This window comes from Brassica napus, chromosome C5 (assembly GCF_020379485.1).
Source record: "Brassica napus cultivar Da-Ae chromosome C5, Da-Ae, whole genome shotgun sequence".
Taxonomy (NCBI): Eukaryota; Viridiplantae; Streptophyta; class Magnoliopsida; order Brassicales; family Brassicaceae; genus Brassica; species Brassica napus.
In genome coordinates, this window is record NC_063448.1 from 2,550,571 (window position 1) to 2,573,776 (window position 23,206).

The window sequence follows — 23,206 nt, forward strand, 5'->3', positions numbered from 1 at the left end:
GAACGAAGGAAGGGATGTGATAATGGATGGACATTCTCATGGGTATATACCTTTTGTGGTGCAGACAATAACAATCGCTAGGAACGTGCACCGTCACCATTCTCATGAGTTTGATTATCGTACCAATGATGAAATGAAACAGCTTTGAAAGGGACTTAGCTATTATATATGATTTAAGGGATGGTCCAAGTAACCATGGATTACAAGAACATCACAGCAAAAACAAAGAAGAAAGATGGAATTATACAAACACTACCCAACTACCAGAGATGGAGAAAGCTACAACCATGTACCACTAAAACCCTAGATTCACTTCATCCCCCTCTTCGAAGCCCTCTTCGCTGGAGACTTAACCGTCTTCGGCTTCACAGCCTTCTTCGCTGGAGTCTTCTTCTTCGTAACCACCTTAGAACTAGCCTTCTTCTTAGCACCAGCAGCAGCCTTTTTCCCCGGAGATGTCACCGTCGACGTTTTAGCCGCCTTAGCCTTGGGCTTCGCAGCAGCAGCCGCTTTCCTCTTGGGCGCAGCAGTTGCCTTGGGTTTAACCGCCGCGGATTTCTTCGCTACCTTCGACTTCGCAGCTGCTGCGGTGGCAACCTTCTTCCCCTTCGCCGCTGCGGCAGCAGGTTTCTTCTTCTCCGTAACCGCCTTGGGAGACGACGACGGCTTAGCAGACGGAATCTTAAACGAGGCTTTAACCTTCACGAGCTTCTCGGAAGCAACGAGCCTCTTGAGATTGAGAAGCAGGAGCTTCCTGAACGAAGGCGAGAGCACCTTGTGCTTCTCCTCGATGAACTTCTGAATCGCGTACTGGCTAGATCCAGTTCTCTCCTTCAACGATACGATCGCATCCTTGATCATCTGAATCGCAACAACAGTATAATCAATATCACAATCTCACAATCGATTAACACGAAAGCTAGATCTGAGTCTCGTTACCTCCTCGTAAGTAGGATGAGTCGAAACAGACTTCTTCTTCGCAGCCGCAGCAGCAGGCTTCTTCTTCGCCTTAGCCTTCGCCTTCACTTCCTTAGCTTTCTTCGCCTTGCCTCCCTTCGCAGCAGGCTCCGTCGCCGTCGCGTTGGTTACGTCCATAGGAGGGATGTTCTCTTGATCAACCGCTGGACTCGTCATCGGGAAGTTGATTTTGATTGCTAGTAACCGTAAATGTAAAGCTTCAGAGAGGATGAGAAGTTACTATGAGAAATGGTGATATGATCATTTCATCGGAAACGGTTCGATTTATATAGTTAGATGTGTGTTAGACGGCAATGTCGTATCTCTCTTCTGATTGGTTGAAACAATGACTACGCGGATCGCTACTCTTTTTACAAAGTTTGAATGCTAACCGTTGGATCTTTATTTATCAACGGCGCAGAATGGATGACTTTTGATGTCAGTGGATGTGGATTTTAGATGCTTTAGGCATGTTTGCTGTGCTTTTAGGCTCGATTGATTTGATCGTAACTATTGATATACTTGATGAAATTCGTTTTTGTTTTTTGCATTGTGTAGAACAATCTGTGAGCTTTCGTTTGATTATCTAATTGTGTCGAAAGGGTTATTCTGTAGTGAGAAAATCGGATTTAAAGAGAAATGTGTCATTAGTATTGTTTTTTCTTGGTTGTGTTATAGTAAATTTGGTTTTTGGAATATTGTTGAAGAGAGGTTCGTAGAAAAAGTGCGTTAATCCAAAACCAGACAAGCCAAGGAGTGAATCGAACCATGTATCCAGAAAGTTTGGTTACTTCACGATGCAAAATCACATGACTGGTTACTAATCAAGATGACAATCTTCTAGAATATGCTGCACACCGCGTGTTGATATGTGTGTTAGACTTTTGTTAAACACGGTCAGAGGGTCAAATCGTTTCGTATATTGTGATATACTTTTAACCATATGATCAACTCATTTTAGTAAACATAAGCATGGACGTATATTGTGATATACTTCTAACCATATATATGATCAACTCATTTTAGTAAACATAAGCATGGACGTCCATTCGTATGTCCATTCGTACTACAATCTTTGGATTTCCATTCGTACTACAATCATATAAGAATTTCGATAATAAGTAATAATTAAGCTTATTACAAGATTTTATCAATACACGACATTCATATTATATGCATTTGGAGTTTCTAATTGACCGCACGTATTTTGATCGCTGTGTTCTTACTCCGAGATTAGATATGCATCTGATTTATTCTCTTTAATGGGTTCAAATTTCTAGATAACCACATGAATATACAGTCCATCCAAATTGTATATGAAGCTCATGTAGAGACATCAGACAAGGTTGCACAAAAAAAAATTGATGAACAAACCCTAAACCCTACTCCATTTCTTAGTCTTTATTCGATGTTTGGTAAACATATTTTTTTACGATAAGGGTCCACTATTTTACATTAGAGGCCACAAAGGTAAGTTTTTCATTTCACTGGGTCATTCGCATATGGCTTATCATTTTTTGGATATTTGTTTTTGTAAAATTTTGTATTTTACCCAAAAAAAACTAGGGCTGGGCAAATAAACTGAACCCGAAAATCCGAACCGAACCCTATCTGATAAAAATGAATTCGAACCGATCCGAACCCGACATAAATACCGAATGGATCATGTTTTTTGGTATTTTGGGTTATGGGTATTATCCGAACCGAACCCGGACCTAAATGGATATCCAATAGAACCGAAACCTTTAAAATCACAAAAAGAACTTCTACCAAATATGATCTTAATTCTTAATATATATCCAAAATACTTTAAGATATTATCGAACTTCTAAAATAATTATATGTCACATGAAGGTTGATGGTAGAATGTGGCGGTTGAAGCTTGAAGTGTTTAGATTTTGGTTTTGTTTTCATTGAATAATGTTTCTCATTTCATGAGAAATTAGTTTTTGTTTTATGATTTCATTTATCTAGTTTTCTTTCTATCACTAACTATGTTTATCTTTCGCTTGATTTTGAATGATCACGTTTCTTGTTTTTACTTATTTTTGAATCGATTTTACTTATGTTTTGGCTATTAAAATATGTACAAGTCATGTATTTTAAATCCGAAGAACCGATTTCATTTATGTTTTAGTTACAAAATATGTACAAATCAGATATATTTAAACCGAAGAACCGATTGGGACCCGAACCCGAAAGTACAATGGGTTATACCGGTTCTTTGAAGATTTACTAACCCGACCCGAACTCGATAGAACCCGAACCGGTCCCGTACCGAACTTTTATATAACCCGAATGGGGTTGATTTTGATAAACCCGAAAAACCAAAACCCTAATGGATAAAACCGAAACTCGATTGGGACCCCGAGTGGCCATGCCTAAAAAAAACGACGCACCATTATTAATATGGGTTAATTTGCCAAATAGCTAAATTCTGAACCATAATTAAGTATATAGCATTGATTTTGAAATAACTAAATCTATAACATTTGACACAAGATTCATCCGGTTATACCATTTTAATTTATAAATAACCGGTGAGCTGAGAAAAAAGAAGAAATGACATCGTCACTTACATACATGGCTATAAATAAAGCAACGGTGGTCACTATTCAATCACACAAAGAGTTTGAACGATATCACACAATTATATACTGGTCTTGTAGAGTTAATGGTGGCGTATGTGAAGTTTTATAGATGCAAACATAATTTACAGAGAAGGAGAAGAAATCACGACGGAGACACTACCGATAACGTTAGTTTCAATGTATAAAAAACAGTTTTTTTTTTTTTTTGGCAAAATATATAAAAGACACTACTTAATTCTTAATATATAAAACCTACACCATAATCACTAACCCTAAACCATAATCACTATACCCTAAATCCAAAAGATAAACCATAAATCCAAATATGCCGTAAACCCAAATATAATGGAATAAAATAAATAGTATAGTACATATGAATGAAATTATAAAACGTCTATGATTGCATGAATTTTTTTTTTTAATATTTACCTCAATCTCACTTCCACTTTCTAAATACTAAACCTTAAACTTTAATCACTAAACCCTAAAACCAAATATAAACCGTAAATCCAAATATCAAAATTTGAAAATAGTACATAATATTCTACTTGTCAAATATAATAAAACAAAACAAATTGTATATTGCAACAGTTTTGTCTCGCCTTCCTCAACGATTTTTGTCTTCGCCGGCCTTAATTATGTAATCCGGGTCTCGCTTTCACTTCATCGCCTTCCTCTTAGTTGTGACTATAGTTATTTTTGATATTTGTGAATATTCATAGATACTTCATCCACTTTGTTGAATACAAGTAAATCTAAAAAAATAATACAAATTTATTTTTTAGAAATATCTTTTACGTAATTAAAAATATAAATTAAAAAATTAATGAAACTATATGTTTTATAATTTTTTCAAATTAATAATTTTTCTTATAAACAAATATTTTTAGAAAAATTATAGTTTTGTATAAAGATGTTATATTCTTTTTTTAATTCAATATTTTTATACTAACTTTTAACATAAAATTTAATAAATTATATGATAAATAATAATTATATAATATTATACATTTAAAACTCTATATTTAACAGGAGATATACATCTATTTGTATAATTATATAATATTCGTCTTTATTTTTTAATATTAGTGATTTACTTTTTAATATTTATTTGGCTTCGAAGACTTACGAATAACTTGATTTTTCGGATCAAATTAAAATGAATAATTCATCGAATCAAATTTAACGGATAAAATATCTAATCCTAGTAGATATACAGAAGAGGATACTGTCCCTCCGTAGAAGTGGTCAATACAAATTATGTCACGTTTTCATCATTCGATTGAACATTTTTGCACAATTTGATTATGAAATATATGTCGAAATTACTATGATTATTATATTGATTTGATACTTTTTCATTCTTTTTTTGTACACAAAAGTCATAAGTTACCAATTCTATAATTAATACTTGATGATTGTTTCGCGTCATGCCCATGCACGATATATATTCGAAGAAGCTTAATAATATGATTTATTTACTAATTTTTGAATATCTTATGATCTCCGTTGACACAAACATAGTAGTAAATAATAAAACGCATGGGAAATCTAAGAGTACGGGCTATGACTTGGTTAAAATTTGAAATATTGGGTGTACACTTTCTTTCTTCTGTTGAAATGGGAGTATTCAAAAAAAAAAATGGGAGTATTCAGTAAAGTGAAAGAGAAGAAAACGTAAAAAATAATTTTACTCTACCATGGGGTAGAATGATATCGAGTGTAAACTTTTTTTCTTCTGCTTAAAGCCTTAAACAGTACGTGAGTAAACAAACAAAAAAAATATATATATATTTTACCAAAAAAAAAAACAAACAAACATATAATTGTACTTGATTGTCTATCTTATAATAAAAATTTCAGTGTAATTATTTGTGTTAAAGATATCATACAGTCACAACCAATATATAACCCAAAACAAAGCTATTTACTTCAAAATAAAGACAAACGAATTTAAGTGAATCATTAGAAAATGTAAGAAGGAGGGAAAGCTTATTGGTAAAGTAAAGATCATCATTTGATTGATCAACTTTGTAAGGAGATACGTATTTGGAGAGTGTACGGTAGCTCGTGAGAGGCCGTTCCGCTTCTGTTGTACTTTACGAGTAATAATACAATACAAAGTCTTATCACAGTTCTAGTACCTAAGCCATTCAAGAATCTGGAAATCAAAACACACAAAGGAACACAAAAATAGAGCGTGCAATAGCCTTAAAACACTTTTGAGAGTAATCACATTTCTTTATTCATGCCGTAAGCTATATTCTTCAAGTCAAAAAAGCAACAAACACAGCTTTTAGCAGCGCCAATATTGAAATCCTCAAACAGTAGATCAGGATTCAAGACTAACTTTATGAAGCAAGTCAAACATTAGAAGAATCTAAAGCAGAAAACGTCTACAAAGAAATTTGTACAATTCTATTCAGGTTGTTGGTGGTTTTGGGGATCGATTTCGCGATTTCGCATCGTTGTTAGTGTTTCTTTGATCTCTGTGTAAAAGGATTTCGAGATTTCAATCTCTGTGTTGTTAGGGTTTCCTTGATCCTATGTAGGTAAGAAGAGAAGCCTTATCATCCCTCGTGATGATACGGAGAACGAAGATGATAGTGGATCTGGATCTGATGACGACTACGATCTTGACAACGGTGCTTTTGAAGAATATCTTCACGACGACGCTTTGGATAACGATCTTGACAGCGCTTCTGAAGATTATCTTCACGATGATGGCGTTGAGATGGGACGACCTATTCAGGTTGTATCACTACCTCGTGGTATATCATCGGAACTGAATTACTCATGAATGATGGTCACCACCCTCTTTCGTGAACCGCTTAATTTTTCATCAAGCCAACCGCCTGAGACAGCTTTCCCCACAAGCAAACCAAATTTTGCTTCAGCTGAAGGAATGTCAAGAGCGAGATCCTCGAGGCTTTCCCTTAAGCTGGAGAATCCCTTCACCATCTGAGTAGAGCTTATCAGGTTTTCTGAAACTGCTTCATTCAGCAGATTCAACACAAGTGGCTCTGCTGTGTAACTCTCCACGCCAGTAATCAAAGCCATCTTCACCACGTCGTGATGAAAGAACGACACGCCTAGTTCCCGGATGCAGCGAAATGCCTCCTTTGTGTCTCTAGTCTCCATATACACCTTCAAAATGGCAGCGATCTTCATCTTGACTTCCTCAAGAGAGGTTCGACTCGTTGCACCAACTAGCTCGAATGGTTCCTAATATACAACAAGAAACACAAAGAGAAAACATCTAAAATGATAAAACTTATCAACCAGAACAATGACACGGATACAATTATGATCCACTCCTTCGGCGACAAAGTGATTAATCTGTCATGAAAATCAAGATGATCACTTTCGTTTAATAAGAAGAAAGTTCATAGAGGTTTACCTCTCCACTATCAGTGTCGATTAGTTTTCCCAAAGTTCCTTTGCCACCACACGCATCTGAAACAGAACAAAGGAAGGGATGAACAAAAATGTATTTAACAGCTCCATATATAAGCAAGAGTCATTCCCTAAAGCTATATAAATCAATACCAACTAGAGTAGTGCCTCACCCTTCTTTGCACAGACAGGCTTGCATGCATGAGACCTTAGACGTCTAACACCATTTGACAGACCATACGCTTTACCACGAGCAGTACCGGATTGTTTGAGCGAGGGTAGATGATTCAGTGCGTTCTCGGTTGCAGGTATCATCATCTCTCTCTGCTCATCTCTTAAACACCCTTCATTAGACGATCCTTCTGCTCCACCAAGTTCTTGAGCGCCGCCATGATCAGCAAGAGCCTGACCAGCTTCTTGAGAATGAGCTTGAGCTCTAAGAAGCGCCAACTTTGCTACGAGCCTATCACCTATTACTTTACTCTTCTGATCAAAAGGAAGACGTTCATCCTCTGGGAGACACAAGCTAGACATGAGTCCGGGGTGGTGAGTGTGCAATAAGTGGAACATATCCATGTCTTCACTGATGGGTCGTCATCTCATCGAAGGTGCAGGTTCTTCATGAGTAGGAGTTTGATCTTGTTGAACGCCGCCATGATCAGCAAGCTTCTTGACAAGGAGGAGTTTGATCAGGTCGTCCCATCTCAACGCCATCATCGTGAAGATAATCTTCAGAAGCGCTGTCAAGATTGTTATCCAAAGCGTCGTCGTGAAGATATTCTTCAAAAGCACCGTCGTCAAGATCGTAGTCGTCATTAGATCCAGATCCACTATCATCTTCGTTCTCCGTATCATCACGAGGGATGATAAGGCTTCTCTTATAGGATCAAGGAAACCCTAACAACAATCGAAATCGCGAAATCGATCCCCAAAACCACCAACAACGGCACTTCCGATCAACGAAACCCTAACAACAATCGAAATCGCGAAATCTCGAAATCGATCCCCAATCTTCAATTTCGAATCTACCAACAACACGGCACTACGTAAATCGTAGGTAAAAATGCTTACTCGCCGCCATGGTTGAAGATCTTGAAAAGGTTTGTTCGACAAAAGAATCTCTGCGTTTAGGTTATGAGCTCTGCGACTTGTTGGTGGAAGAAGATGAATTAATGAGAATGCGATCATAAGGCGTTAATAAATAGTGTTGTGTATCACAAAGTGAACTTTCTGTGGGCCCTCCAAGCGAGTATAGTTTACCTTTCAATAAATCTGACGAATAATATAATTTAGAATTTCATATGGGGTCGATCCTATGATATTAATGAATTACACCGTTATGAAAATACTTTACGATAACATTTATTAAAGAGGTAAATATACGTTTATACTCTTAGGGTTAACTAATCCAAATCTTAGGGTTTAGAGTTAAATGATAAAAATTTAGGATTGAAGTTTAAAATTTTATAAAATAAAAAATAAATATTAAAATTTAAAAATAAAAATTTAAAAATAGTTTCTATTTTTGAATTACAAAAAAAAAATTATAAAAAAAAATTATAAATTTTTTTTAAAAATATATAAAATTTATAAGAAAGTTCGAATTTAAAAACATATAATCTAAAACTATTAAAAAAAACTTTTTTTTATTATTTTTTTTTATTATTATTATTTTTTGGTATATATCTAGGATATTATGGTCCTTTTACTTATTAAATGAAATATTTTGGTCATTTTCTTTCTTGTGGTCTATTTTTATGACAAAAACGGTCTATTGAGGAGAATTGTCCTTAATGTTTTCGTTTTGTTGAAAAAATAGAATAGATCATTACACTAACTAGGGCCAACAATTGTATTGAATAGGCCTGGGCGTTCGGGTATCCGTTGGCGTTCGGATCGGGTTTTTCGGGTTTTCGGATTTACGCTCCTAGGTCCCATACTAAAATTTTATTAGTACGGATCGGATTCGGATAATAACACTTTGGGTTCGGCTCAAAATTGTATTGCGTCCTAAAACCCATAAAGTAATCATATATCATACGGATTCGAGTTATATCGGTTCGGTTCGGATATAACCGATGTAAAAAACAAAATTTTTGAAGCAAAACATAAAGAAAAAAATCTAAATAAAATAAAAATTAATTTGTCACACATAAAATTGATAAAATAACAATAAAATGTTTAATCAAGTATGAAAACAAACATCATTTGTAAACAATATGTATTGCCTTATAGAGAGTAGATTTTTTATTTCAATGAGCAAATTATAAAATACTTATTTATAACTAATTGTGTACTTAAAGCATTTATTAAAATTTTAATATTTATTATTATATATCATATTACCACAAAATATTGAATTTAATAATTGAAATACTTATATATATTTCAAAATATTTATATTGACCATTACTTTCAGATTTTTTGGGTTACTCGTCCGGATTCGGTTAATAAAACTTCTGGTTCATATATTTTTTGTACCACCTTACAAGATCCGTTCGGTATTTTTACATTTCGGATTTTTTCGGTTCGGTTCGGATTTCGGATTCCGTATTTTATGCCCATGCCTAGTATTGAGTCATATAGCACCCCCAACTTACATGGATGCATGCGTATGATAATAATGTTTATTTCTTCGGGGTATATAAGCTCATGAATCTTGATAAATGGCCATGAAACCATAGATAAAAGTAATTTTTTTTTTAATCAAAATTAATTTAAGCAACCCACTCAAGCAACCCGATAATTATGCTCTAAACTAACAAAAATAAAACTTCGTACCAGGTCCTTTTACGATTGGGTGATTAATTTCCCAGAAGAAGGCAAATGATCACATTAATTACTTGCAGCTTCATCAACGGAGTAATCAGTAATCACATGTACGCCTGCTCGCACCTGATCCGCATCACTGCGTCCTCGGTCGCTCTTCACGGTAACATGTTAACACGAACACCCAAAAACCTATAACAAATTAAAAAAATAAATATTTCTACCTATATACTACTGCCTCCATTTTTTAATATAAATCGTTTTAGAGAAATTTTTTGTTTTTAAATTATACGACGTTTTCAGTTTTCTATGTAGAATTTATTAACACTATATAACCAATGATATTATACCTTTTCTTTTATTATTAGTTGATTTGTGGTTAGGTAGATAATTAATAAAGTTTTTGTTTAGAAAATATAAAAAATTAATAATTTTAAATTTATTTGCGCAATTCTAAAACGACTTATATTAAAAAACGGAAGGAGTATATAATAGTTGCATTGAAAAAAAAATACTATACTGTGTAATATAAATATATAGATATTATTAAAAATATATATAAAAGATCAGAATCGCCCGATGATGCATGAATGAAGGAAGCTCTGAATCTAAAAACTCCCTCCGACCCCCAAACCTAGAATTTTTGAATCAGAAGAAAAACACATATCATCTGAGGAGGATCGTGTCGTATTTAGATTTGTTGACCAATCAGAAAAATCTCCGCCGATTCTTCTTCCCGGAGAAGGAGAAAGCGTTTGATGAGATACGAATAGTTAATTTCTTTTTTTTTTTTTTGTGTTAGGCGTAGTGATGAATCAAATTCGTCGATGGCAGAGGATTCTCTTCCTCTCCCTGCTATCGATCTCCGTGTTGGCTCCTCTCGTTTTCGTCTCGAATCGGCTTAAAACCATCACTCCCGTTGGTCAGCTTCTTCTTCTTCTAGAATTACGTAGTGGCTTTGATCTTCGATTGATTGAATCTCATGGTAAATCGTTATCGGATTTGATTTCTGGGCAGGTCGGAGAGAATTTATCGAAGAACTATCCAACTTTGTAAGTGGTGATGCTATTCTCCTCTTCATAGTTACTCCCTTATGATAGAGCTAATGCAGTCAAGATCTTAGTCTTGCTGTTTTATTATTTACTCTTTAGGCTTTGTCATGCTATGATTTGTTTTGCAGAGATACAGGACTAATGACCTTAGGCTTAACGCTGTCGAACATGTAAGTTTACAAGTTACTTGGTTTCTCAATGTCCTTTTGACCATTCATTTAATAAAAAAAATGTTTCAATTTGTGATTTAGGAAGATGGACAAGGCTTGAAGGGGCCAAGGCTCATTCTCTACAAGGATGGGGAGGAGTTTAATTCTTCAGTTAAGGATGGGAAAGAGAAAACTACAAATATTGATGGTTGGTGGGGGTCATTATTTGCAACTTAGCTTTGTTTTCCCATTAACTCTTTAGCTTTCTTATCGGTACTTGTTTTTATGGCTTTCAGGCAATAATCATAAATACAGGGAAGAAAAGGTACTAATTGATTCACAGCAGACGACACTAAGCTCTGATTCCAAGGTGTGTATTTTTTTATCCAACTGATTTAGTATCTGATAACATCAAACTTGATGAATACTCAAGCTATGAAGCAATTCTAGTATTGACACTACAGCTTCATGTTGCTTAGCTGATCTAGTGAACTGAAAATCCAGGTTACGTGTTCCATCAACCTATGTTTTGTTTTGTGACAGGATCAAAATTTAACAGTTAATCAGCTTGCTAATAAAACGGAGTTCAAGCCCCCATTATCCAAGGGTGAAAAGAACACAAAGGTTCATCAGTCTGATAGAGCAACAGATATGAAGATAAAAGAGATCAGAGACAAAATTATACAAGCCAAGGCCTACCTGAATTTTGCCCCGCCTGGAAGTAACTCTCAGATTGTGAAGGAGTTGAGAACTCGAATGAGAGAGCTGGAACGGGCTGTTGGTGATGTCACAAAGGATAAAGATTTGTCAAAGGGGTAAGCACAACTACCTTGATTCAAAAGGAGAGTATAACTTAATAGCACCCATAGACTTTCTTTAACAACTACAACCTTTTTATTGGTAAAAAACAAACTTACTGTTTAAAAGTTTCTTTTATGTTAACCTCTGGTGTGGTTGTTTCTTTCAGCGCGCTTCGTAGGTTGAAGCCACTGGAAGCTACATTATACAAGGCTAGTCGTGTCTTTAACAATTGCCCTGCCATTGCTACCAAACTCCGTGCCATGAATTATAACACAGAAGAACTAGTTCAGGCGCAGAAAAATCAAGCATCATTTCTAATGCACCTTGCTGCAAGGACCACCCCAAAAGGTCAACACTGCCTCTCCATGCGGTTGACGTCGGAGTACTTTGCCTTGGATCCTGAAAAAAGTCAGATGCCTAACCAGGAAAAGTTCAATGATCCTAGTCTCAATCATTATGTTGTCTTCTCTGACAATGTTCTGGCTTCTGCAGTCGTTGCTAACTCTACAATAGCTTCTTCAAAGGTAAGTTTTCACATCTCCTTATGTTTTATATTGACAATAATCTGCTGCTGTTTTTCCTAATTATGTTTCAACTGCCTTGCACTATATCGTCTCATTTGTGTAAGCCACTTGTTAATCTGAGTTCCTAAATGCTATTTGCAGGAACCGGAAAAAATAGTATTCCATGTCGTGACTGATTCACTTAATTACCCAGCAATCTCAATGTGGTTTCTGCTTAACATCCAAAGTGTAGCTGCTATCCAAATCCTAAACATTGATGATATGGATGTCCTGCCTTCAGATTATGATCAGTTGCTGATGAAGCAAAACTCCAATGACCCAAGATTCATTTCTACCCTCAATCACGCACGCTTCTATCTCCCAGATATATTCCCGGGTTTGAATAAGATGGTACTCTTTGACCATGATGTAGTTGTTCAACGAGATCTAAGTAGACTATGGAGCATTGATATGAAAGGGAAGGTGGTTGGTGCTGTAGAGACTTGTAAAGAAGGCGAACCTTCATTCCACTTAATGAGCACATTTATTAACTTCTCAGACGCATGGGTCTCTGGGAAATTCAGTCCTAAAGCTTGCACGTGGGCGTTTGGGATGAATCTAGTTGATCTCGAAGAATGGAGAAGACGGAAGTTGACTTCTACATACATTAAATACTTCAACATGGTACGCAGTTTACACTCTCTACTTCACTTACTCTCCTCAAATAACTTACACTGTAGTCCTATAGCTTCAAAAAATTTGATGTGGATTCTCTGATTCATTTGGACACCATTCTAAAAAGGTCATATTAATAAAGTCTTGGGTGTTAGTTTTGGCTGTGTTGGGGAGGAAAGTTTTAAAATTTGGAACTTAGACGAATATTCAGAATAATGGGATGTATCTAGCAAACGAACATAAGTGAAAAGCTAGTTTACTTTCTAGAGAAAGAGTGGTTGCAAGCAGCAACGTTTCTGTATTTCTATGTGCATACGCATGTTATATGTGTCAACCTAAACCTAACAGTAGTTTTTGGATATTTCTTTTCTGACAGGGAACAAAGAGACCTTTGTGGAAAGCTGGAAGCTTACCAATAGGGTGGTTGACTTTCTATAGGCAAACAATACCGTTGGACAAGAGATGGCATGTGATGGGGTTAGGACGCGAATTAGGCATCAAAACGGTTGACATTGAACAAGCCGCGGTTATACACTACGATGGGATCATGAAGCCGTGGTTGGATATTGGAATAGAGAAATACAAACGTTACTGGAACAGACATGTCCCTTACTATCACTCCTACTTGCAACAGTGCAACATTCACGCTTGATGCGAAAAAAAACAACTTCCCACAACATAGGTTCAGTTCTAGATTCTTTCTTTATTTATTTTTTTTGTTAAAACAAGCTTATGAGCATGTTACGAATGGTATGATTAGCTTCATTCTTTTACTCTTCTGAGTGTAAATCTTGGCTTTTCATTTCCATTTTTGTCGGAGCTTACTTAATCTTGGACCTAGCCACAGCGAGATATTAATGTCTTCTTTTAGAGACCTATACATAATGGTTCTGAGCTCTTCGTTTGTAAATGCTCGAAACTTTAAAAGACGAGAACTCACCAAACATTATTCATGTGCTATGTAGAAGTACGGTTAAATTTTTTGTCGGAACTTAGTGTGGAGAGGCAAAGATTGTGTGGTAGGAAACGGCTGAGACGTGACAGGTGGAGAGAAACAATTGGTAAGAGTGTTGATAGAATGCAGATCCAGTTTCAGATTAGATACTTTCCCCACCACTTGCTAAAGCTACAAGCCTACAGCTACCAAACCAAACAAAAAAACAGAGGCTTATTTGCTCAAGTCTTGTGAGTTTGGGAAAGCTAAAGACAATGGCAAGCTTCACTTCCTCCGTTACATGTCCTACACTTCTTCTCAAGCCTTCAGTCACAGCTAGCTCCACCGAGACTGTATATGGTAAACCTATGTTTGCGTAGTAACCTCTCTTCTACTTATGAATCAGAACTGGCACTGTTATTTATGTTTTGCTTCTGTTCAGGTCTTCCAAGCATGATTAGGAGAAGCAGTGGAGTGAAATGCTCGATGGAGACAAACCAGCCGAAGAAAGAGAAGAACTCAACGCCAGTTTTCTCCGCGGTGGGGGTTATGTTGACAGCTGTGATGAGTAGTAGCCCAGCAATGGCGTTAGTGGACGAGAGGATGTCAACGGAAGGAACAGGACTACCTTTTGGTCTGAGCAATAACCTGTTAGGTTGGATTCTGTTGGGCGTGTTTGGTTTGATATGGGCTATTTACTTTAACTACGTTTCGTCTCTCGATGAGGATGATGATTCTGGTCTTTCCCTCTGAAAGCTCCCACTCTCTGCCTCTCTCTCATTTTTAAGTGAACATGAACTGAAAATGCTTTGTACCTTCTTGTAAAGTTTCAAGTAAAGACGCGAGAGACCTTACCTTGTGTAAATGTGCTATCGTGTGTGGGTTTAATAAACTTATTGGGCCAATAGAAAAAAGCCCATTAATATTCTTGGTGGGACTGGGAGTCTTGTTACCAGATAGAGCAGCAAGAGTGAGACCTGAGCCTAACTTCGATCTCAAATTACTGTTTATTGTCATATCATATGAGTTGAGAAGTTCTTACTTTGTCGTATATATATAGCACTCCATCTCCACTCTATTTTTTCCTCTAAAATGAATTAAAATTGAATATGGAGTAAAGAATGCTTCAACCCAACTATATATCTCATTTCATAATGAAATTTACTCCATAAATGGAGTAATCTATTTTTTGTTTGTTCATCACTTCATCACTCCATTATGGAGTGAAAAATGGAGTAGGATTAAAACAATTTTACTCTATTTTCATTTTTACTCCATTTTAGAAGAAAAAATGGAGTTTTACGTCGGAGATGCTCTTAGAAAATTAAAAAAACAAAAGAAAGTTTTGATGTAATTTACAAAAGAGTTATGAAGGGTGATGGAGTTGGGTGAGAAGATGATGAATGTCAGGAGCATGGTGGTCCTCTGCACGGATGCGATCTGGTTGAATCCAACGGCCATCAGTGTGCCTAACCATTCCTTTGTTTGCATCTTGTCGCCAATAAGGAGGTACCATAAAATGGTCTTTCAAGAAATCAGACGCTTTGTTCACTAACGCTGGATCTCTCCCACTTGATAACACGAATCTCTGTCCTTTCCCATGATACCTGTTACAAAAAATATCATGAACTGTTTATGTCAAGTCATATTAAAATTGTCATTAATGCGCTAAGTTACGTAAGACATAATTATTCCTGAAACCTACTAAGGTTTTTTTTTTTAATTTTTTTTTTGTGTAATTAAAAGAAAAAATTAAAAAACATACCAATCGCGGGCTGCCACGTATCGGTGGAGCCGGGGAGGAACATAGCAAAACACCGAACACAATTGGTCTTTATCTAACGTCTTTTGAAACCGATTTTTAAGTTTATCGTGGGGTCCAGAGGTTAAGAAACCTTTTACTATCCTCGATATTCATGCTCTAATACGACAAATGAGAGTGATCTAGAAATAGCAAGCTTTGACAGATAACGACACGGCAACAACTTCTTTAAATTATTAACTAATTTTTTCTTTATTACTTTCAATTATTCTCTCCCCACCCATAAAGTCCGCCACGTTATTCAAACTGAATGATCACATTCTCATTTAGTCCCGCATTTTATGAAAATAATAATACGTTTACTAAATCCCTTACGATCGTGTATTATTAATAAAGAAAGTTCTTGGAAAATACGAGATTTGAGAATCTCAAGATACACTGAGATCTGTCTCCTCAAGAAGTCTTTGACTTTTCTCCAACGATTAAGCTGACAAGTTTGTGTTTCATACGTTATTGTATAGTGATTAAATATTTCCAAAAATTATAATTAATTCGTTTAATCTCTAACCAAAAATATAGAGTGAAATTTGAAAAAAATAACTGACCCGTCAAGTAGATGGAGAAGAGCTTCCAAGTTATGAGCCGTGGAAATATCAACGGACGGCTTTAGAAACGGCGAGTTCTGGTGATCCAACGCTAGCTTCTCCCCCACGTGGCAGTAACACCACGGCAACCCTCCCGCCAACTGCTTAAGCGCGTGGGGCGCGTGTTCGTTCAAGAACAGCCCCGGCGATTTCGGGACGACGTCGTGTTTGTTCACCACCCTCAGCACCTTCACTCCCAGCTCCTCCATCCTCTCCTTGAACCGAATGTTCCCAACCCGCGGAGCGCTGTACGTGAACACCGTCACCGGAACAACCTTCCCATTCTTCGTCCTGTTCAGCCCCATCTCCGCCACGTCGTACGCGCTCAGCACCGCCAACGCACCGCCGAGGCTGTGTCCGGTCACCGTGATGCTCAGATCGCCCCCCTCCTCGTCGCCGTATCTCTCCACCAGCCGCTTCACCTCCGTGAGAAGCTGCTCCCTCGCCGAGAACTTCGAGAAGTTGCACGACGTGTCTTTGTCCGTGTAGAGATCCAGGAACCCGGACTCGGCTTTAACGGCCGGGTCCCGGCACCGGAATCCGTTTCCGGATACCGGTTTGAGGAAGTCCTTGAGATCCGCTATCCACTCGAGCTGCGTGACGGTGCCTCTCCACGCGATCGCGATGTCGCGGCGTCCGAGACGGTGGCGCGTGGCTTCGCTGTCGTCGGAGACGGCGACGTATCCCATCCAGTTGGCGTTCTTGCTCCACACCTTGGACCATCTCGATTTCGAGAAGAAGTTGGGGAGATTGATGTTCGACGTCGCGTAGAGGTAACGCGCCGCCTCGTAGCCGGAGTCGAATATTCCGAGCGAGTCGAAGAGCTTTTTGCGCGTGAACCTGCAGCTTCCACAGTATCTCGAGAACGGATCGAAATCGAAAGCGTCGTAACAGGCCTGGGCCATTTCTCCGTAGCGGATCAGCTCTGATCTTAGAACAGGGTCCATCGGATCCATTAGCCCGGCCCAATCATCTTCCCCTTGGATCTTCCTCCACGTGTCCCTCAAACTCTTTGTTTCTTTAGCCTCTCTATCCCGCCGGCGAACATCCCCCGCCGCCGTGATCTCATATTTTTCCACCGGCTCGAGCCTTGAGGATATTGAAGCTCCGTCGGTTCTCGACACAGCCCTCGTGACGGCCGCCGGAGATGATCTCGCAGGGAAATTGAGAAGAGTAGATTGTGGTTTAAAGGAAAGAGAGTGAGCTGATTGGTTGATCGTGGGGTTAGGAAGAAGAAGGTTGTGGGAAGGAATGGTAGCCATTGTTGAGAGAGGTTGATGAGTTGTTTCAGGGACATCAAGAACCCCTTTTTATATATACTTAACAACATACGATAAACAATAATAAACACATGCGCTCATGCTGCATGCATATCATTTTCAAATGTAGGGTTCGATGCAGTAATACGTTGATACAATAATGTATTGAGATCCATCCAATTATTCAACACCTATCTCTACTATTTTCTTTAAAATATCTTTTTCCTCATTCCAATGCATCCTTCATCACCTTCGCCATCACATTTTTTTTTCCTACTACAACTCTACAATAATAGATATGGTTTGGATCGTTAGATATTTTGCAGGTTCACGATTACATCAATTCTGAAAAGAAAAAAAAAACGTGCATGTGGAGTCGAATGAGATTTGTAGCTAGTATAAACTTGGTATAATAACGAAGTAAAATCATCACACTGCAGTATTATTAATTTGGTATTCATCATTTCAACAATTCACACGCGCATGTTATCAAATTCATTTTGAACTATGATTAGACGATATTAGTAAAATATTTCCTTTTGTATACTATTATGTAGGGGTGGGCGTTCGGGTATCCATTCGGGTTCGGTTCGGATCTAATCGGGTTTCGGGTTTTCGGGTTTAAAGATATCAGAGCCCCATTCGGGTATTTCTAAATTTCGGTTCGGGTTCTGATCGGATCTTTGCGGGTTCGGTTCGGGTTCGGATAACCCATTTAAATTATTTTTAAAATTTTAATATTCATTATATGCTTAAAATTTCTCAAAATCAATAAATCAAAATATTATATTACATATAAATTTGTATAATATATGTCAAAATACCTAAAATTAACATATAAATTGGTTTGATTTAAATATTTGGATTGAAAATCAATAGATATTTCAAGCATTTTGGTGTTTTGAATATATTTTAGCTATTTTAGACATTTACTTTTGACTATTTATGTATATTTTTAAGTATTTTAGACAACTTTAAAGTATCTTATATATCTTGGATGTTTTTAATATATATTAAATCTAAAAATAAGTAATATATTTAGGTATATAAATCTATTTCGGTTACATTAGGGTACCCGAGATACTTCGGTTCGGGTCGAGTTCGGTTTCGGTTCTTTAGATACTAAAATTTTGAACCCGTTCGGATATTTAATCAATTTCGGTTCGGGTTTGGTACTACTTTTTCGGATTGGGTTCGGTTCGGTTCTTCGGATCCGGGTTTTTTGCCCAGCCCTACTATTATGTTCCGGTTTGGCATAAATATCTAAGATGGTGGTAACAAGTAGAATATAGAGTTATTTACACTATAGAGCAGTTTAAAGTTTTTAATAACATTATAACACAGTTATGACTTCTGAGGCAGTTTTTGGAGTTTTTTATATCCAAAGTCACTTTATGTAATACTTTCTAGTTTTTGTTAACTAAAGTCACTGATCTAATTGAAATGACCCCACATTTTTGGAAATTAGTCACTTTTCTTTTTTTTCTAACTAAACTTATTCTTCTAACAAAATGAGTCTCATAGTATTTAATCTTATTTTCTCTCTCTTTAATGACTGAGAAATTTGAAAAAAAATGATTTAAATAACAAAAAAGATAAAAAAGTTGAGGATGAAGAAGTCTGTTGCATTTCTTTTTCATTTAGTTCATCATCTTCTTCAGAAACAAATTGTAACGACAAAAAAATTATCCATCGTTTTCTAACCTCTCAGACCACTGTCTACGTCTTCCTCATTAGCCGCTAAATTAGGGCCAGATCTGTACTTCGAGCAGAAACCAGCCGCACCTCTGTCATTGCCCGAGCTCTCATGTGTGAAGCTGCTGTAAATCAAAAACGACCACACTCTCTGTCATTGCTTGACGGCGAGCTCCAACGGCGAATCACCACTTTGCTGCCTCATTAGTCATCGAAGAATCACCTCCGCAGCGGTCAAATCTACCGTCGTGGCCGTCTGGAATCCTTGTGGTTCTTCCTCTCCGTCATATAGTGAAAGCTTGGGAAGAACAATGGTCAAGTTTCTATTTTTTGCACGTTTGGTCCTTCAAGTTTTTATTTTTTCCATTTTTAACTTCAGACTTTCGGATTTGCAGAAATGACTTTTGATTTTGCCCCAAACGTATTAATGTGCATTTTAACCCTTGTTAGTCATTTAGTGCAATGATGTAGCCTGTATATTTGCAAGCAACATACAAGTAATCACCTATAAAAATATCACAAACATATTATTAAGGTTTTTCAAAATGCACAAAAGAAATGAAACTATAACTTTTGAAGCCATTTGATGTGTACACCATACCACATATACAAATGTTTTATTATTCACATGTACATTGATTCACATGTACACAAATAATTGTACAATAATACATGAACTCCATATAATTTCACTATCCTCGTGTACATAAACATTAAACATGTACATCTTCCAACTTAGAGCAGTGCCAGATTACGAAGAAATATATACACCGATTTATTTGTACATTGCTCAAGTTATGATGATGATTTTAATAGTTTTTAGTATAGTTGCTCAAAAAGAGAAAAAAAATCACATGTGTACATGTATACATTGCTCAAGTTATCATATAGGATAAAAATGAAAATTTGGAACTTAATTTAAATCATTTATACCAATCATCCATAATATATTCACACATATTAAGAATATAATAAATATTCAGAAAATTTATTTTTATAGAACAAGAATTTTTTGTAGTCATCTCATGTAACGATGTAGCTTGTATATTTTCAAGCAAAAGACAAGTAATTACTTGTAAAAATATCACAAACATATTACTAAGGTTTTATAAAATGCATAAAAGAAATAAAACTATAACTTTAGAAGCCATTTGATGTGTACACTATACCACGTACACAAATGTTATATTATCCACATGTACAATGATTCACATGTACAATGATTCACATGTACAATAATACATGTACAATGATCCACGTTTAATGACTCACATTTATACTAATCATCCATAACAGAGCTAGTGTCCACATGGACACTCAAAATCATTGATATTCTTTGGGAGTTTTATGTTTGCTTCTATTATGGACAACATCAATGATATTTTGTGTACAAAATAGCATAGACAATTTACCAGAATGAACATATAAATTATGGGACCAAATCAAAAGAATTTATTTGCAAATCAGAAACATCTGGGGCATAAACAAAATAAAAAACAAAACGGCAAAGACCAATGTTGCAAAATCAGAAGATTCGCTTGGTCTGAATTGCACAATTAAAAATTTCGGGAAATATTCGTGAACATAATAAAATTTTAAGACAAATTGGAGAATAAACAAAAGTTGGAGGACCAGATGTGCAAATAATCAAAACTTCACCATTGTTGCTCCGGTTAAGCTTTCTCTTTGATCTACGACTAAAGAGACGACGATTCTAGCGTCCACAACTCTAGTCATGAGCATGACAACCACAGCAGGAGGAGACGATTTGACCTTGACGCGGATAGCGGTGGAGATATGTCGGAATGGAGCTTAGTGTACACATGTAGTTTAAAGAACATATGTAAATGGACACATGTTCAGTTTGAAGTTAATGTACACATGTACACTTTGAAGTTAATGTACATATGTACATTATGAAGTTGATGTACACATGAAGCTAGCATGAAAACACACACACTAATTATAAGCTCTTAAACAAGGTGTGAAGGATGATATTTAGGTTTAGTCGGATATCAGGGATGCCCCGACCATGTGTGTACATGGGATGGAAAAACAATTCACATGTACATTGTGTTAACATTATCTTGAGTTCATGAAGTCGGAGAAGCTTGGTTATTTAGATAGAAAACCTACAAAAAAGGCAAAAAATGTGTACACAATCACTTTGATGTATAATACAAAATTAGGTGTACACATGTACGGTTTGAATGTAATGTACACATGATTTTCCTTTTTTCATTAATGTTGCAAAATTACGAAAATAACCTCATCTTCTTCCTTAGCCATTATCGACCAGAAACACTAATCTCCGCCTATCTCGCCTATTTTCCACAATTCTTTACATTCTCAACTTGTTTTTTTATGTACTTTTACCTAGATGTGATAGCTTTCAATCCTAATTCATGGTTTTAATCTTAAAAGTCCGAAAAAGTGATTTTTTGGTTTCTGATTTGTTGAACAATTTGTTCCATCAAAAGTATAGCTTAACATATCTCAAAAGATAGATTGAATAATAAAGACACTGATTATAAATATATTTTCTTAAAAAAAAAAAGTACAGGAAAAACAACATTCATTTTACAAAGAAAAATAAAGAACTCAATAGGAAGAAACAAAGAAAATGATATATGAGACTCATTTCCTTTTGTTTGTTAGAAAGAACCGTGGATAAATCTCATAAAGTCGGTTATTAAATTAGTTAAGGTGATATCAAAAGGTTATTTAGTTAGTTTATAATTAAGAAATGAATTTGGTTAAGAAAAACTATCCTAGTAGCACAAACTGCCTCTAAGTGTAATTCTTTCTAGAATATATATAAAATGTTCCTCAGAATACCAATAATATATATAAGAATTCCAGTCGTAAATTGTTTGACAGGGAATATTAGCCATGGGACGGATCCGGATATCCGGGAAATTTAGGGTATCCGGATCCAGATTCGTGGTTTCCGGATATCTGGGTTTCGGATATCCGTCTTGATATTTTATTATCCGCGGATATCCGGATCCGGATCTGGATCCGTCAAAATAATTAAAAATAATTTTTTAACAAAAATACTAATTTTTTTAATATAATACATAAATTAAATATTTATAAATATATTTATATATGTTTATAATATTGTAAAACCTAAAATATAATATTATAAGATTAATTCATGTATAAATATTAATATATCAAATATAAATATTAATAAAATTTAAAAATTTAATGTATTTTAAAAATACGGATCCGGATATCCGGACCTCTAAATTAAGATATCCGAATCCGGATTCGGTTTGCACGGATCCAAGATTTTACTATCCGGATTCGGATCCGGGCATCCCGGATATCCTATTTTCGGAACGGATCCAGAGTGGATCTCGGATCGAGTTCGGATCTCGGATCGAGTTCGGATCTCGGATAATAAGTCTCAGGCCTAGGGAATATACATGACTGACCCACTTGGCTAATAGATGCCATCTGTAATGTGAATCTATATATCTTTAATTTGATTTCGATTAATTTTAAATTATGCATTTGTTTAATTGTATAATGAAAGTCTATACGAATATATTTGACTTGACCAGACAACATAAAAATTAATCTAACATGTTATCAAATGCGCATATACGTGTACAAGGTGTGTAAATGAACTTGAATTTGTTTTCCATATTCCACATTCAACACGTTTCGAAACGTGTTGATTTCGTTAGAAATTTGAAAACAGTGTTGAAAAACAAAGAAAATCGAATCAGTAGAATTTCTGGATTTTATAATTTTTTAAAAGATAAAATAAAAAGCTTCAGTAGCTCTGGTTAGAGCATGCGACTGTTAACCTCAAGGCCAGAGGTCATTAACATGAAAAATGGTAAAAGATAAGACCAACACATGGGGGGGCAGCATAATTAAGATTTGACTTGTTTCGGTCCTACAAAGATATCCTCTTTTTCAAACTGAAGCCGCCTTCATGGACTTGGGAACACTTACATTGATCTTTACTAGCTTTTCTCCTTTGTAACGTTAGAAATATGCTA

At 36.1% G+C, this 23,206-nt stretch overlaps 5 protein-coding genes across 9 annotated transcripts; 2 read left to right on the forward strand and 3 right to left on the reverse strand.

Annotated features, from left to right (window-relative positions):
* Positions 1-143: 143 nt before the first annotated feature.
* Positions 144-1,233, reverse strand: LOC106399610 (histone H1.1-like). Its single transcript, XM_013840076.3, has 2 exons — positions 940-1,233; positions 144-861 (listed from the first exon to the last, which is right to left on the reverse strand). The coding sequence occupies exons 1-2, from the start codon at positions 1,132-1,134 to the stop codon at positions 310-312; spliced, it is 747 nt and encodes a 248-aa protein (XP_013695530.1). The 5' UTR covers positions 1,135-1,233; the 3' UTR covers positions 144-309.
* Positions 1,234-5,642: 4,409 nt separating this feature from the next.
* LOC106399595 (MA3 DOMAIN-CONTAINING TRANSLATION REGULATORY FACTOR 3-like) lies at positions 5,643-8,120 on the reverse strand. The gene is made up of 3 exons (XM_013840060.3): positions 7,118-8,120; positions 6,949-7,004; positions 5,643-6,773 (listed from the first exon to the last, which is right to left on the reverse strand). The coding sequence occupies exons 1-3, from the start codon at positions 7,518-7,520 to the stop codon at positions 6,339-6,341; spliced, it is 894 nt and encodes a 297-aa protein (XP_013695514.1). The 5' UTR covers positions 7,521-8,120; the 3' UTR covers positions 5,643-6,338.
* A 2,156-nt stretch (positions 8,121-10,276) lies between these two features.
* On the forward strand, positions 10,277-13,790 carry LOC106399592 (probable galacturonosyltransferase 6). Of its 4 annotated transcripts, none has more exons than XM_013840055.3 (9): positions 10,277-10,635; positions 10,731-10,765; positions 10,894-10,935; positions 11,017-11,122; positions 11,211-11,284; positions 11,458-11,729; positions 11,882-12,239; positions 12,381-12,902; positions 13,270-13,790. In XM_013840055.3, the coding sequence occupies exons 1-9, from the start codon at positions 10,524-10,526 to the stop codon at positions 13,543-13,545; spliced, it is 1,797 nt and encodes a 598-aa protein (XP_013695509.1). In that variant the 5' UTR covers positions 10,277-10,523; the 3' UTR covers positions 13,546-13,790. The 4 variants fall into 4 exon arrangements, with proteins under 4 accessions (XP_013695509.1, XP_048613796.1, XP_048613798.1 ...); XM_048757839.1 differs by having other exon boundaries at positions 10,283-10,635; positions 11,017-11,126; XM_048757841.1 differs by having other exon boundaries at positions 10,283-10,635; positions 11,021-11,126.
* Positions 13,791-13,937: 147 nt separating this feature from the next.
* LOC106399597 (photosystem II reaction center W protein, chloroplastic-like) lies at positions 13,938-14,754 on the forward strand. Its single transcript, XM_013840062.3, has 2 exons — positions 13,938-14,187; positions 14,270-14,754. The coding sequence occupies exons 1-2, from the start codon at positions 14,103-14,105 to the stop codon at positions 14,578-14,580; spliced, it is 396 nt and encodes a 131-aa protein (XP_013695516.1). The 5' UTR covers positions 13,938-14,102; the 3' UTR covers positions 14,581-14,754.
* A 181-nt stretch (positions 14,755-14,935) lies between these two features.
* LOC106399593 (phospholipase A1-Igamma1, chloroplastic-like) lies at positions 14,936-17,702 on the reverse strand. Of its 2 annotated transcripts, XR_002658312.2 has the most exons (3): positions 16,195-17,702; positions 15,593-16,076; positions 15,230-15,434 (listed from the first exon to the last, which is right to left on the reverse strand). XR_002658312.2 is itself a non-coding variant. In NM_001315929.1 (2 exons), the coding sequence occupies exons 1-2, from the start codon at positions 17,493-17,495 to the stop codon at positions 15,194-15,196; spliced, it is 1,542 nt and encodes a 513-aa protein (NP_001302858.1). In that variant the 3' UTR covers positions 14,936-15,193. The 2 variants fall into 2 exon arrangements, 1 of the variants encoding a protein (NP_001302858.1); NM_001315929.1 differs by lacking the exon at positions 15,593-16,076 and having other exon boundaries at positions 14,936-15,434; positions 16,195-17,495.
* Between the last annotated feature and the right edge of the window lie 5,504 nt (positions 17,703-23,206).

Coding starts and splice junctions, on each gene's coding strand:
- LOC106399597 (XM_013840062.3), top strand. CDS start 14,103: ATGGCAAGCTTCACTTCCTCCGTTACATGTCCTACACTTCTTCTCAAG. Junction 14,188..14,269: donor CTCCACCGAGACTGTATATG/GTAAACCTATGT, acceptor GCTTCTGTTCAG/GTCTTCCAAGCATGATTAGG.
- LOC106399610 (XM_013840076.3), bottom strand. CDS start 1,134: ATGACGAGTCCAGCGGTTGATCAAGAGAACATCCCTCCTATGGACGTA. Junction 862..939: donor CTCATCCTACTTACGAGGAG/GTAACGAGACTC, acceptor GTTGCGATTCAG/ATGATCAAGGATGCGATCGT.
- LOC106399592 (XM_013840055.3), top strand. CDS start 10,524: ATGAATCAAATTCGTCGATGGCAGAGGATTCTCTTCCTCTCCCTGCTA. Junction 10,636..10,730: donor TAAAACCATCACTCCCGTTG/GTCAGCTTCTTC, acceptor ATTTCTGGGCAG/GTCGGAGAGAATTTATCGAA. Junction 12,240..12,380: donor CTACAATAGCTTCTTCAAAG/GTAAGTTTTCAC, acceptor TGCTATTTGCAG/GAACCGGAAAAAATAGTATT.
- LOC106399593 (NM_001315929.1), bottom strand. CDS start 17,495: ATGGCTACCATTCCTTCCCACAACCTTCTTCTTCCTAACCCCACGATC. Junction 15,435..16,194: donor CTTCTCCATCTACTTGACGG/GTCAGTTATTTT, acceptor TTTTTGTAACAG/GTATCATGGGAAAGGACAGA.
- LOC106399595 (XM_013840060.3), bottom strand. CDS start 7,520: ATGGATATGTTCCACTTATTGCACACTCACCACCCCGGACTCATGTCT. Junction 7,005..7,117: donor GCCTGTCTGTGCAAAGAAGG/GTGAGGCACTAC, acceptor GTTCTGTTTCAG/ATGCGTGTGGTGGCAAAGGA. Junction 6,774..6,948: donor TCGACACTGATAGTGGAGAG/GTAAACCTCTAT, acceptor GTTGTATATTAG/GAACCATTCGAGCTAGTTGG.